General features: G+C 39.1%; 1 protein-coding gene across 6 annotated transcripts in view; it reads right to left on the reverse strand.

The window, feature by feature from the left end:
• The window catches only part of sash1a (SAM and SH3 domain containing 1a), a 166695-nt gene extending 154226 nt beyond the window's left edge, over positions 1-12469 (reverse strand). For 3 of the 6 annotated variants that reach the window (XM_088001768.1, XM_015012353.2, XM_088001767.1), the window contains exon 1: positions 10662-12468. In XM_088001768.1, coding sequence (XP_087857894.1) covers positions 10662-11162 — 501 coding nt within the window. In that variant the 5' untranslated portion in view covers positions 11163-12468. Of the gene's footprint in view, positions 1-10661 lie in introns of all 6 variants that reach the window. The other 3 variants (XM_088001771.1, XM_088001770.1, XM_088001769.1) reach the window with 2 other exon arrangements.
• Positions 12470-15990: the final 3521 nt, after the last annotated feature.

The following is a 15990-nucleotide window of genomic DNA, read 5'->3' on the forward strand; positions in this document are numbered from 1 at the left end:
ACTATTTGTGGAGAACCTTAGTTTTAAAAAAAAACTGTCAATAACGATAGAGTTTGTACTGCCTTTAATTGTAGGACAAATTGTCCCCCTTTTATAATCAAAATTGTAAATTATTGTCTTTTGGTTGATTTGTTTTGAATGGGCATGTTTGATTAAGAATTCTGGTGATTTTCTTTTACAAATAATTGGCTGAGGCTATTGTTGGACTAAATATCAATCTCCAAATTTGACTTTTATAGGCAAGATAATAACTGCACGTAGTTTTTAATAGGTCATTTCAATATTTCTGAAATACAAGTAAAACATCCAATTACCTCAATTAAATATAAATTTGATAATTGCTGAACTGAGTATGTTTTATTGAACCAAAGTATGACTCAGAAGCTACTTATTCCATCTTCACAGAAGGCTGTAGGAAAAAAAAAAAAAAAAAAAAAAAAAACAGGAGAAATTAAAACTAACAGGAAGACATCCAAATATGACAAAAAAACGCAAAATAAAACCAGCAAAAGAGGAGCAGACTACAACAATGAATAGTTTTTGGCTCCCAGTATCTACAGAATGGTTATTTTTAACTACAACTACAGCAAAGTAAACTTTTGAGAAAGTAATGCTAAAATAGAAAGCTACTTAACTAAATATTTAAATATCTAAAGTCTAAAGAGCACTAGAATTTTGTAGTTATCCTAATTCCTGAATGTTTTAACTTACAAAAGAGCTTATTTGTGAATCTATGTGTACTTTGACTGTCTTTGTGGCAACAAGACCCTTCAGTGAGTGACCTCCTGGCACAAAGCTGCACAGGAGTCAGACATAATTAGACCTCTTGGACTATGTAGGTCACACATGACCACCTCAGACGATGCAGCAGAACCAACCCCAGAGATAAGTGACTTTTTTTTTTTTTTTTGCACAGCAGTTTTTGTTTTTTTTTTTTTTTTGCTATTCTGCAATCCTCCTCTATTTCTTGAAAAATCAGTCTCGCAAAACAAATTGGTGTGGGTGAAACGACAAACATCACAAAAGCAGAGCTGTTGACAAACAGACAAAAGTGAACATGTTACTTTGCATGTCTATTTCCAATTTGGGTGCCGACACAGGCAGATGCTCATGCTTGCACACTCGATACTTTCATTTCTTGTCAGCACAAGGAAGCGATTACAGTGGTCATGTACCAAAGGTTGAATTTTTTTTTTTTTTTCCCCAGTATATACTTACAATTCTATGTATTTTCAAGCATAAATGTAAGCTCCTGTTTATGCATCCTGTATTTGTAACCACTGAATTGTATGCAGGGGAAACAAATGCACAAAAAAATAAACATGTTTACTGCCACAACTCAGAATCTAGAGTGTTTGCAGTCTCTGACAAGAAATACGCCTTCTTCTAAGCGAACCATGAAATATATAGCTATAGCTGTGCGCCTAGGAGCTTGACTTCAAAGGGAGTAAGAGGATTTTTTTTTAAAGCAACTTAAAGAAAAAAAAAGAAAACTATTTCCATCTTAAATGAACTGTATAAGGTTTCTGTGGGGGGCCAACTGGAGAGGAAATCATGGCATGACACCAGTTCAAAGACACCTTAAGCCAAAGCAAAGTTTACTAAACAGACAAGATTACAGGGTGAAAGTATGAAGATGTACCAGAAATAAAGACAAGCTGGTATCGATAGTGTGGTCGGCTTTCTTGTGTGATACTACAGTATGTCTGTAATGTAGACAGGCTGTCTAGAAGCTCTAAACTATAGACCAGAATAGCTCTGATAATGCATCTGTCATGAAAGTGTCATCAGGAACTGTTCCTCAGCACTGCGGAAAATTAAACTGCCTTGATGACTTGCTGGTCGGCTGTATTTAAAGCCGTTACCATGACTGCGCATATTTAAGCAATACATACATATACTGTCCCACAGTACCAACATGTTTTAGAAGACACAGAAGCTTATATTAGCTATATTGCTATATTGTATAAAGCTCTGTATTGAGCTTTGTTCATTTTCTCATCAACTCTGAAAAGCTTCACTATCCCTGCTGAAGTGAGCGTTCGCCAAGCATGCTTCTGCCCGTAACCAGGTGTCAGAAGCATGTGAGCCACAAACTTTAATTTTGATCCGAGCACCTTTTACAGGTGTTTGAGGTGCCAATTGGTCTACGTGATCTATTAAATCTCCATACGAATTGCAGAAAATGAGTGCTGCTGCACCAGAACAAAGTGAAGTCCTTTCGCAATCACCCTATTGTTTGTCAATTATTTCTTGACAAAACACATGGAAGGGGTGAAATGGTGTCTTATCCTCCCCCCCTCAAAGTGTTTTATAAAAAGGAGCCAATGTTGATTATTTTGAGGACCAAAAGAAGAGCTTAAAACCTGAGTCAGAGGTAACAAAGATAAGTAAGATGTTATTTCAAACTAAACAATGTCCAACACACATTGAGATGTGTCTGCACTTTATTTAATCTTTTAGAAAGTGAGATAGAGCAAGATAACAGGAAGGGTACATTTATTACAGCAGATTTGTGTCAGCTTTATCCTTTCCAGTCTGTAATGGAGCATGCTAATTTTGCTAATGCTGGCGGTCTTTTGGAAGTCCCAGAGTGAACATTAACCGATTACAGTCTACAGAATAACTTGGCAACTTTGTTTTATTTACACTGTCTTAACCATATAAGTAGATGGTTAAGACAGTTCAAAATGTCAGCGCCGTGATTATTTTATTTGGGTTAAAATAATAATGAACACTGCTTTACAGGGACTGCCCTTCCCCACATGTGGGGAGATTATGCATCTGTTTCTAATGTAGCTAATCAATGGCTCACCACAGCATTCTTTGAAGACAAATTTGCTATCGAGACCCCAGACATTAATGAGGAGAATAAGATCTAGGATCTTGGCATCATAATTTCCAAAATCCACAGCAAAATATTGGGTTGAACAATCCATTCATTTTCAAAGTTTTGTGTCAAATGTGCCATCTGCCTTTTAAATCCCTAAGCAAGGGGTTTAAAGGTTATTCTGATGAAAGATGCTTGAAAAGATGCTTCAAAGCCCCCGTGTGAACCTGTTTGTAAGAGAGTAAACATGAGATCATTTTAACAAGGTGCAAATACACCTACTCACACCATTTGCTAAATACAACCCAGTTTCAAATTGCAATGTAAACTGCATCCGACTATGCTAATGGACTCTCTATGTCCTCTCAGAACAATGTGACTGGTCCTTGACTTTTTTATGACTTCCCCTTTATGAGTCCTTGGCTGATTATGCCTTTAAGGACCCTTTAATAAGAACTGAGCAAACGGGGCTCTCAGCAGAACAAATGGAAAACTCAGAGGCTGATGTGAGAGCCTTTCTCTGCCCTTGTGGCTAAATGCCAGCACTATGGGAATGGACATTGATAATGAAGACATTTCCCCTGAAAACACAGGCACAAATGAAAAGCTCTAGAAAGCTTTTACAGCAGTTTCAATTAACATTGAAAGATGCAAAAAGCTCTCGATCTGGGGGAACTAACATTCACACTTAAATTAAAATAAAATCTCACTAAACAGTTCATCTAAGAGCTGTGCATCAATATTAAAAGAAATGAATGAAACACTATTTCAGCACTGCTATTTCAAATTGTGCTTTTGCCATCATCTGAACGTCACTGATGTTGCGTATGTGTTTTGAACAGTGTCAGTGGAAATAAACTGAATTTCCTTGAATTATTCGTCTTTCCAAATCTTGGCAGAAATCCAGAAGCAGCTTAAAGCACTTCAACAGCCACAGTCGGCCAACTGGGGTGAACCTCAAGCTAAACTCTAATTTCCTGCTTAGAGAGAGTGATGGGATATTACTTAAGATAAGAGGCCTGGAACAGGAAGCAAAGTGAATCCTTGTCATGTCAGGTGGTAAACTTCTGTGTGCTAACGGAAGCTATGAACATGGCTAGATAAAGTCTGTCTTTTGTTTCTGCTAATCCAGCCCTGACAGGTGCAGCACCTCTGTGACTTCATTGCATGTTTTAACTTCTTTTTTTTTTTCCAGGAGCTGCAAGTCTTCTCTTGATTGTCCCCAACTACGTTTGGTCTGTGAGGTCATAAAATGGCCTTGAGGAGCAAACACTTCCCAACAACTTACCAGTGTGTCCTGACCATCTAAACATCCACCAACTCCCTTCCAGCCTTAATAAACAATGTACCCATCTATTTACAATGCTCTCCCTCAGCATGATACCCAGGTTTTAATCACCCACCCATCAGCACAATGCTGGACACTTGCCTCCACAGCCCATTTCAATAGACGGAAATTGGAAATGCAAAACAGACCAGTAGTGAAAGGACATGCAGCCCCATCAGATTCCAAACAAACAATGGAGAATCTGCTGCTGCTTAGCCTACATTTCCTCCAGACACACTGGGCGAACAATGAAACCTTATGACTGACTGTCTGCTGCGTCCAGATCCAAGACGAAGCCAGGATGGGAACACATCCTCACATAGTTTGGGCTTCAGTTGATTCAAAGAGCCAAACTAAAAGATCAATTTCTCTGAGAAGATGAAATGAATTCAATTCTAAGAAATCAGTGAGGCAGAAAAATCAATAATGAGGAGCAGAAGGGCAGATGGCAACAACTAAATGTGAATAATGACTATTGTGTTGTCAGCTCTCCTAAAAGGAAAATGGTTATTATTCATGCTGGAGAATCTTTTCCCCCAAAATGAGTTTGTTACTTGTGATGACAGCATAGAAGGAAATGTGGCTTGGTGTCATTCCCAAGTAAAGTTGCATGTCTGTGGTTTAATGTATCACTAGTTCTTGATGGTTCACAACCACATTTTTCCCAGACCAAAAGAACTTGATACATTTTCTATGTAATTTTGAATGTATTTCACTGTAACCTTAAAATGTAAACAACAGTACCTGACCTAAAACTTTGGAAAAAACATGGTCAACTGGAAATTTACGCAGAGGCCAATAACAGAAGACACTGATGGCCCGGCTAAACGTATTGCCTAGATATGGATTTTACAGATTTTTTAACAGGAAGCCAAATTATGTTGATTCAAAACACTAATTTAAAACGCTGACTCTACGCACTTAATTTTAAGAGTTAACCTGGGGCGGCTTATTTCATCTGGGAAGTAATCAGAAAGCTAAAATGTTTGGCTTTGACATATATTGCTCCAAATTTTACTATAATCGGTAACATGTCTGATTTCCACAATAAAATAAACTGAAGTTTCACAACTTATTTTACCATCATGTATATTTAGACATTTGGATCCATAATAAAATCTGAAGCAGTGAGTTCCTTAACAAGTGTTTTGTAGGTAACTTTAATACAAATACCCTAAAAAATGAATTACTTTATTAAAATTGTGCAAATAGTCAAAATATACCCATATTTTTTTTAAACAATTGAGCAGCAGTAAGACAGCAAAAGAAAAACAGATAAGACAATCAAGCCTTAAAAGGTAAAAGAATAAAAATGTTTTGTTTCAGCTAACATTCAGCCACAAAATTTCATTTGAAAGTGAGTGTTGAAGTTTCAGGAAGAAAACAAACAAAAGTGTTTCATCAAAAATGAGATCCTCCAGTAACTTTTAAAACAGAAATTTGAGCTGATTCAAAAGTATCCAAATGTCCTTGGAATAGAATTTGTCATAAATGCAGTGCGTTGTTTTTCATCTAAAAACAGCAGTTAACATCTTTTGATTCACCGTCCTCTAACTGTCACAAGAAACAAAGACAAATAGGACTCCAAGTGATAAAACTTTAAAAAGCCGGCTTGACTTTTCAAGCCGAGACAAACGGCAAGAATTTATTGAACACAGTGCATTATAGCAACAAACTAGCCGGCAGCCCCGTCTTCCCGGCATATATTGTTCCCCGATGAGCGATCATAAAATGTGCAACCCTCGGCACAAGTGTTTGTTTACATCAGAAGAAATAATACTCCCTCTCAGACAAGGGGTCTCAGTGGCTTTGATAAGGATCACAGCTATTTATTACACCCAGCAGAGCCTTTCAGTGAATTGCTTGATAATGAGTTGTCTCACCAGAATACATTCAGCAGACACAGGAGTGGAATTCTGACTCTTGGTTTATCTAAGGGTTTACCTGATGGAAAGTTCTGCACAGATGATCAGTCAGCAAACAGGATGAAAAAAATAAAAAAAATTCTGGTCATTGGGAAAAATAAGAAAGCTCTCTGTTCATGTATTCTGTATTCATTGTGAGTGACTTTTTGTATCCAATCAGCCTTGAGTCACCAGGCTCCGTCTCTGCTGGGGGTGACAAACCTCCCAAGGACACAAAGAGGGAAAATATCAACCAATCACAGGCCCGTTAGTCAAACTATCAGCTGGTCATAGCTCCATCTCCCACACTCTCCTTCACCCTGGGGTAGGAAAAAAAACAGAAAAAAAGTACTGGACTGCAGCCAGTTCAAAACTGCAGGGTGACACACACGCATAGACACACTAACCAGAAGAGACTCAAAGACCTTGACCCCCTCATTCCTCTCCAAGGCTCCAATGCCAAAGCTATGGTTCTAACTAAACACAGCCTTCAAGAGGAAAGATAGTTTAACCCTCTGAAACCAATGCTTTGTTTCAGCCTCGGTCTCATGCTTAATCCCTCACAAATCCCAAACCTCTGCGGGACTCACGGTTAGCCAAAGTGGCAAAAAAATACCCAGAGGAAAGAAGCTTATGAAGTATTCAAAAACTCAAAAGTCATTGTTAAGCAAACTCTGATTATCAGAGGCAATAACACGACCCAGATACATGATGAGAATGCACATATATGGGGAATTCTCATATATGTGCTGCATTTGATGAGCACCATTTGCTCATCAAATGCAGCACAAGCTCAAGAGAATCTACATGCAGAATGAGCCGGAAGGAAATCTAAAAACCGCTACAAAATCAGATTAAGCAAAAAGTCAGGTTTAGAACTCAAATTAGAAAAAAATAATAAAAAATAGATACAAATGTATTTATTTGCAAACCAAATATAACCTCTTGAAACATTTGTTTCCAACTTTTTTGGTCAGGCACATTTTTCTGAGAAACTGAGCCAGTGGACTCTGCATAAGTAGAAAATGTAGGCTCTTGACAACCATGTGAATATGTTTAAAGCTGCTGTAGGTAACTTTTATAAAAAAAAATGTATATATTATCAAAATTATCAAATTTTCAAAATTTTCAGTAAGTTGTCACTGTTTCAGATACACTTTTTTATGATTGAAGATATTTTCTTGTTCCATCTGTTTTGTGTTTTTGAATACTTTTCTTAATAATTTTACACTAATCTGCTCACAAAATACCTAGTCTGTCGTGTAAAACTGACTGTACAATAAAGTTATAAGGAATTGATTTGATTAATATGTAGTCACATTATCGTACTAAAAATTCATGTAAATATCCTAAGTTGGATCTGGAAGATAATATGAAGATTCATATTGCATAAAGAAATATGAAAAAAAGCACATAGACTATCTGTACACAAAAGATTGTTGTGTACTGCACATCTAAACATCTGAAAACCACACATAATTCTTCAAGACATTTGTTTATGTTCTGAAATGAACTTAATCAGCATAATCTTAATTAAAAGACAAAAATATATTTTTCAGATCTCACGACTCAACAGCAGCATACCATTTAGCCACAGCAATGTATAGTGGGGGGAACCAAGAAGGTCCTTGGAACGTTCCTATTTTGAATGACTACAGCTATTCGAAAGATTTAATCAACTCTGGATCTGTGTTTCATTGAAATTATATGTACACCAACACAAAGATTTTCATTTTCACTAAACATGCAGAATCTATTGCAAACATAACCATCATTTTTCCAAGACAAACAAAAAACTAAATGAGTTTAAAATGGTATTTAGGTTTTTGAGGGGATATGAAAGCTTCACTGGAGTGCCACTACCACTGGGTCACGATCTGTTTCAGAACCGCAGCAGAACCTCAAGCTCGTAAGAGACTCCTTACTCCCACTCCAAAAAGCAGCAGACTGCTACAGTTTTAAATCTAATTTGGAATACCGGGACTACTTTTTTGTCATCTGGCAGTAAAGGTCACAGACGGGGCTCCTCAGGCCTCTATTGGCATGAGTCCATCGACGGGATTGCAGAGTTCATATTGTGGATTACCGCAACATCTCTCACAATACATTAGCTTTTGACAGACAAGTTTATATTTCTCTGTCAACAGTGCACGGGTCAGCATGTCCAAAATATCTGAGCGGATGAGTCGGAATTTCCTCAAGCTTAATGTAGACGGACTCGGACCTGAATTAGGTCAACAACTTAGTCGGTCATTAAATCTGCCTACCACCACACCAAAATCATTGCCAGAATTGAGGGTTTTCTATTGAAACAGGACACAGGAAAACCTGTCCACATTTTGATTTTAGTAGGTTAAATTATTGCAGTAGTCTCAATACAGATCTCGGTAAAAAACACAATAAATAAACCAGGCAGCTGCAAAATTCAAACTGCTGCATCCTGAAAATGTACACACAATTATTCTGGCCGTTTGTGTAGGTCACTTTCTAAAAAACAACAAAACAAGACAGCTCGAAATTAATTGAGAGTGGCGTTTAGCTTCTCGCAGACGACAAAAAAAATAATAATTCAATTTCCATATCTCAGCAGCAGCATGTCGTACCATCATGGCTAAATGCTGGGTTTATCTACTCTGTGTACAGCAAACAAATCTACTCCTGCTCCAGTTTTTACTCCACATCCAGAGCTGAGTGAATGTTTTTATCTGCTTCAGCACAAATAATGGGCATCTTTTTAGAGAACCAGAACAACAACAACAACAACAAAAAAAAGCACAGGGCACAACATCTGCTTAGTCAGGGGCCTGAGGAGGTCCAAATAAAAAGCCTCCCTGTACGTACACAACAGTAACTCGGCGAGGGCGACCTCAGCTGGTAAGGCATATGATTCAGGCACTTGTGAGGAGAGGTCACTATCAGTCTGTGAATACAAGAGGCCCTCTGAGTCTGGTTACTCGCAGGACTGCCACAGCCAACCCAGCTGGGTGCACTTCATCCCCTGCCCATGCGTTCGACAAGCCTGTTGCTCATTCATTACGGCAAAGTGCTGGGGGGCTTACTTGCTTGTCTGGTCTGCTTGCTCCATTTCTAACTGCATGCAGAGACATGAGAATAAAACAGGGTGACATGTGAGGTCAGAGTAGACTAATAATCAGAGTGTAAATCTTTTTTGCCCAACAGAGAATCACTGTCAAAGCAAAAGCCTCCCACAGAATCTTCACTCTTCTCTAATTATTGATCTGCAGCTACTCCACTGCCATCATTCACCCCGACAGCAACCACTCACACTCCTGCAAAAGTGCAGCGGTCCAGAAAATATTTCAAAGTGTCGGAGCCACACCTGTTGTTCAGACCCTGGTTTGATGGCGAGTGCTTCTCTCTGAAATGTGCTTTTCATACAAGATTTGCTTTACCTGACTAAAAAGCGAGCTTTAATCTATGCAATGGATGATGCTCATGCTGAGAAGTCTCTGATCAACGCCTTTCTGTGGAATTTATTTTTCTTTCTTCCAGGAAGAAGATACAGTTTCTTAGAATATGAACCCAAAATATAAATACTCCTTTCCTCCCTTCCCCCCACATAAAATTACTGGCTGACCAGAGATATAATTGGAATATGGAGTGTGAATACTTGGTACTTAAATTACAATATTCTACAAAAAATACCCCAAATGAGTCCACCGTGGTTGCAGAAGTTTCCTTGGATTCAAACACTAATACAGTGACGAGGCCTTCAACTTAATATATTCTGCATATAGATAGAAAGTAGGCTGTTTAACTTTTCTTGATGTTTTGATTCAAGTAATTATCTTTGGTAAATCTCTAAATGGGCATTAAAATAAACAGGGTTATACCAAAATCCGCTATTCTGATATTGACAGTTTCCTTTTCTGAAGGACAATATCACATCAAATATTAAAAAAAGAGAAAGAAATTACTACAAGTTCCTTGATATAGGTTATTGGTTTTAATCCATCAGAAAATGACAAGGAATGTCACCTCAAGGAGGATAATGGTTCGATTCGTATCCAGAAATAAAATCCAATGCAAGAGACAGATTCAAAATCAATTACGAGCCTTCTAATTTGATCAGAGTCCTTCTGTTAGCAATGCCATCTATTAAAAAGCAAACTAAGGAAGCCCATCTGACTGCATTGAGGCATTAACGCAACACTAACATCTCCTCCTGAACAAACATGTGAGAGCAGAAAGGAAGAAAACTCTTTATGTCTCAAACTCACATCCATTTTTAATCAACCTCAAACAAATGTGTCAAAGTACATGTGATACCTACACTGGCAAAAACTGTGTTCTGGTTTTGTTACATTTACAATATTTCATTGTTTGACCTGCTGATCAGAGAGAATGAAGGAAAAACTTAGCAATTCTGATTGCTGGTTGGTGAATTGGTGCATCTCTACCATCCTTGTACTCTATCTTATTGTGTTATTTTTATGTTCTTAATGTGTCAAAATAAAAATAACATTATTGTATTTCCTTGTTTGAATGGTAACAAGAACTACCTAAATATAAAATGGAAGAAAGGGAGTGCATGATGCTTTGTGTGTGTGTGTACTTTGGCCAGTTCGGGATCATTTACCTTATTAGAGTAGGGCGGTCTTGCGAGATTGATGCCATCTCTGATGAGTCTATCCCTGATCATGATCTTCAGCTTCAGCTTGGGGTACATCACCAGCTCCCTCCTGTTGCCCAGCGTCAGGTTTCTCTGTGCGCCCATGTAGCCACCATTACGCCCGATTCGGTCACTGCTGGGCTCTGTCCAAGACCTGGATCCCCGCAGCTTGGACTCATGCTCCACCGTGTGACCCGTGTAAATCTCTGCCGCAGGTGGCATCGGCTCAAGGGTGAAGTACAGACCGCTGGCCGTCTCTTTGGCTTCCTCCTTCAGCCTTCTCACCGCGTCGTGGATCCTCTGTCTGTGGTGAGGGATGTAGACCCCGATGGCGTCCAGGTCGGGCTCTCCTATTTGTTTGCAAACTTCTAGATCGTCGTAGCCATTATCCACGAAGGACTCGACGTACTGCGAGAGCTGGAGGGTCTTCAGCCACTCGAAGACAATGACAGGTCCGCTGCTTGTCATTTTGGCAGTATTGAGAAAACTCAGGTGGCCCTTACTTTCCTGTTCTGCGTCTCAAACGCATTCTCAGTCAGGCACTGACAGTGACTTTAACTCTAAGATTCAGTGGCGTGAAGAATTGTATTAAGCACTTCGTAGATAATCCATGCCAAAAGGTTGGGCTGCCATATTAAACATAATTGAAATAATCAAAACCAGCAGTACTTCTCAATATTTAGGAATACATTCGTAAGAGGCAGCTTTCAAAATCCACTTGCTTTTGAGTTTCAAAGATTGCTTTGCCCGTGCCGGCGTGGTTTGTTGTGCGCAACAAGGCTGTACCTTAAACAATCAGATGTCTCCTACTGCTGTCATTCAAACAGCTTCGAAATCAGATTTCATCCGTTACGCACGGCGAAGCACGGCTTCAACAGCTCCCACTGTTTCCCCCGAGTTCCTTTCTCTGTATAGACCACCGGCAAAAAAAAAAAAAAAAAAAAAAAAAAGAAAAATAAATCCACTGAGAAGCCGAAGAGGGGGAAGGGGGGTGGGGTCTTCAATTTCTCACAAACAAACAAAACCAAAAAAAAAAAAAAAAAAGCTTGCAGAGGATCTGCGTCTAAAGCGCTGAGTCTACGCTCAGTCCAGTTCCTCCTCCAACCGGCACATCACTACTCTGGAGCTGCAGCCAAGAACCAACACGCTCTCTGCCTCAGCTGCTGCCGCTCCAATAACGTCCACGCCCCCTTTTCCAAATCTTACATTTAAAAATAGTGAACCAAATCCCTTTTTTTTTCTTTTTTTCCCACCTCTCCCCCTCTGAACTTGTCGCGCAGCCTCGTGGCTTCCCTCCGGGTCACCAGCTTCCCGACTCACTTGAACACTGAAGTTAGTTCGAAACAGAAGAGTCTGGCAAAAAGGCAAACGCAGATCATTTCCTCTGCTGCTCTGTTTGACATTATTACACCCCAAAGAAGTGATTTCGTCCACTGACTGCACCACGCTCTTTCTCTTCTCTTGCTTGCTTGTGCGCGCACACACACACGCACACACGCACTCTCACTCATTCAGCGTTTCCATGCTTTGGTTGGTCCACACGCATGAGCTCCCTCTGTGTTGGAATGGCAGCACTGCAGCCTCTAGAGCAGTTCAATGAAAAATTACCCGAATCGTTTGAATTTTTTTTTTTTTACGTCATTAACCACAAATATTTTATTGTGATTTTATTCGCGATTATGCACAGCAGTGCATAATCGTGAAGGATAAATGATTTTCAGCTTTTACAATTAAACTGGAAAGTGTGGTGGAAACATATGCATGTTGCACCACTTTATGGAACCACCCCGTTTGCACCAGTCTAGTTGCTGATATGTTTGCAAATTCTACTAAAGAAAATAGCTCATGCTCAGTAAGACTGAGCCGTTCACAGAGAAACTGTGATTACAAACATTTGTTATTCCACAGTATTCGGCAGATTTGTTGCTTCACCTCAGGATTATCAGTCCCATCGAGCCTCCCTCCTTTGAATACATCACGAGGGACAAACACGGTCTCTCTCATCCACTGGCAAAATGAACGTCTGAACATTTTTTGTTCTGATTATGCAGCTGTGTTATAGAATCCAAATCCCATTAAACTCCTGCACCTATAGATCCCCTCTATATTAGCATTAGAAAAGTTAAACAGTCAAACTGGGGAGAAACACACAGGGTGAGACCTAAGGGCATACCATTCTTTAAATAAGATCTGTCTGTCCAAAGGTATGTCATGCCGGTCGGTGCTGATGCATGCTCCATCAAATGTGAGCTGACAGCTTGTTAGGGGTCAGTTTGATACAATCACCGTCTTCGCTCTAAGCTGGAAGCGATTTGCCTCATGCCATTATGACATGTGGCAGGACTAGAGAACTAACACGGTCAGTTTTAAAAAGGGCGAAGGGAGCAGCATCGCCGTTTCTTTGGAGGGGGAAAAAACAACATAAGAAATAAGCCAGAAACACTTGTCTGAGGCTGAGAGGTAAGTGGCAGTTTAGATCTTCATCCCACTGTTGATCCAAGACACGAGTGAGTTGGCGTTTCCTGAGGTTTATCCAGCTGTTTGGTGTCAGTATAATTACACCAAAATATTCTCTGTTGCTTGTCTTCCTGAGTAGTCTGATCTAGTTTACTGACAAAAGCACAAGAGCTCAAAGATGTCCAGGGCCTAAAACGTCAAATTAAGAGTTTACTGATGCAGTGTCTTGAAAAAGTATCCATACCTCTTCAACTTATGTCATGCTACAGCTACCAACATGTAGCTTGCACATAGAGTCACAGAAAGTTGTGCATAATTGCCAAATATAAGAAAAATTATACCTGTTTAATACAAAGAAACATCTGACAAGTGTTGTAAGCATTTGGAATTAATCTGATATCCTCAAAATAAATTCCAGTTTACGCATTTCCTTCACAAATGGTTAATGATTAACTAAGATTAACATTAATCTTAGTATAAATTCAGGTGTTTTGTGAAGGCCTGCAAGGATATTGGAGAAGATCAGTTCAACGACACGAACAACGAGAAAGACACCGCACAACCGAAATACAAAGTTGTGTAGAAGTAAAAAAAAAAAAAAAGATAAGGCTATGAAGATATTTTACAAGCTTTCAACATGACAGAGCACTGTTTAATCCATCATTTAAAAATGGCGCAACTGCAGACCTACCAAGATAGGAGGAACCACCAAAGATCCAAAGATTGCCCCGGTGAAGCTGCAGAGAGCTACAGCTCAGGTTTGGCTGTATGGATTTTAGTAACACACTCCACAAATCTGGAGTTTATGGAAGAGGGTTAATGCACCAACTATAAACAAATCTGAAAATCCCAATCAGCAAACCAGGAATGTTTCAAAATTCTCTAGGTTGAAGGTAAATTTAAAAAATAAAATAAAAAAAAAAGCAATAATGTAAATTGGAAAAAGAGCAATGTGGTCAAATGCTTCAGTACTTTTTCTGGAATATGGATACCGATTCCTCCTGTCAAGTCAAGAGCTCGACTAACCAGCTTGCGCCCACATCGTTCAAAGTCATAATCCCCATCGACATGGGGGACGGACCACTGCACATGCTGCGCTTGCTAATTTTGCCGTCCAGATGCTGACTTTTTCAACGCAGGCCTTGCCAAACCCACATTCTCAATGTGTTACAACAGCATGGGTGGCATTCTGCAGTAAAACACTCAGCGTTAAATTTACCCATCAACAGTCCAGAGCTGCCAATCACAAACATGTGGCACATTATAAAGTAATAAACATGCCAGCTGCTAATATCTGTAATCCTATCTGAGGGGAATGTGACACATGTTGCAGAACATTTGAGTTCAGAGTGATTAGAGGTATGAACCAAAATGTAAAGCAAACCGGTTAATAAATAATATACACCCTCTGTTGCCGTGGGTGACCAAATGCAACAGAAACGGCAAATAAATTAAAAATAAAAGATTAGACTTCCCAACTTTGCACTATTTTAGTAAAAGAAGTGGTTTAATCGTTTTCACATTATCGCATTTTATATATGACACACTTCACGTATATCCCAGTAGAAACAGAATATGAGCACAGATTGACAGATGGAACTGGGAGAGCGCTGCGCTCTGCAGTATATAGACTCAGAGTGCCAGTACTCCATCCCGCTGTCCTGGACCATGGTGAGCCACCATCAGTCATTGCAACAGCGACAACGTCACACACATTCATACAATAATGTAAAACAGAGTGCAAAATTAAAACAAAAAGTAGTGCCAGAGTAAGAAAAAAGTAAATTACGAATCAACAACTATGTAAAGATCAACAGATCCGATGTTAAGAAATTGTTTTTAACACAATCTCTTTGTCACAACTTTTACTGTGACAGGTGCTGAACATTTCATTTTTGTTTTTTCTTTGACTACTTAAAAAACAACAACAACAACAACAACAAAAAAAACATAAGGCTTCATATCACAATTTCAACAACTGGCTGCCAGTGTATCTTTGTATCTTTGTACCATCTCACTGGTTTGCAGCCCGTCTGTGGGCATATTCTGTGTTTTTTTCTGCAACCAGAGAGATGCTGCAGCATCAATAACCACTCAGTAATCATCTCTTAATATACAGAGCAGGACTATGGGCAAACATGTTGTGGTGATAGTGAGGTAATCGTTTTTATAGGCTGCTTTGTCTGAGATGATTGAAACGTTCAGCAGAGCAAGGGGGAAAACGTCCAGTAGGTAAACTGAAAGAGGTAGAGGAAGATGATGGGCCACAAAGAAGACATCAGTTTTGTCTATGCACATAGTTGACACCTTGTGCATCTGCCTTTGTGCTGCTTGACAGGAAAAACTTGAAGACCATAAGGTACAGTTCTCTGTTGGGTGAATTTTTACGAGTTTCTCTGGCTTCTGGTGTTGAGGGTGAGTCATTCCAGACCTCAATTTTTAAATCCTTTGAACCAGAGAATGACTTTTGTCCACCTAAATGTAGAAGCAGTATGGAGGTCAAAAATGTGAGATCTCAGCCGAAGCTTTCAGGGGTTACTTTTCTTCCAGGATAAGATAGATATTCTTAGTCCTCTGCTGGCAGTTCAATAAAAAATATGAAAAAAAATATATATATATTGTCTCCTGTCCTGAAATTCATACAGTGAAACATACGAATTGCTTTTCAAGCTTATTTAAATGAAGTCAGACAAGATATTAATATTTTAACATGTTATACTGTTGTTTTTTTCACTATCTAAGCATTAATATATATTTTTTCACAGCCAATTCTCTTTGATTTTTTTTTTCTTCTTTATAATTTAAGGACTGCAAAAAACACAATTCCTCTAGCTCACAT

Source organism: Poecilia mexicana, unplaced genomic scaffold (genome assembly GCF_051168715.1).
Source record: "Poecilia mexicana isolate PSO_F unplaced genomic scaffold, ASM5116871v1 scaffold_21, whole genome shotgun sequence".
Lineage (NCBI taxonomy): Eukaryota > Metazoa > Chordata > Actinopteri > Cyprinodontiformes > Poeciliidae > Poecilia > Poecilia mexicana.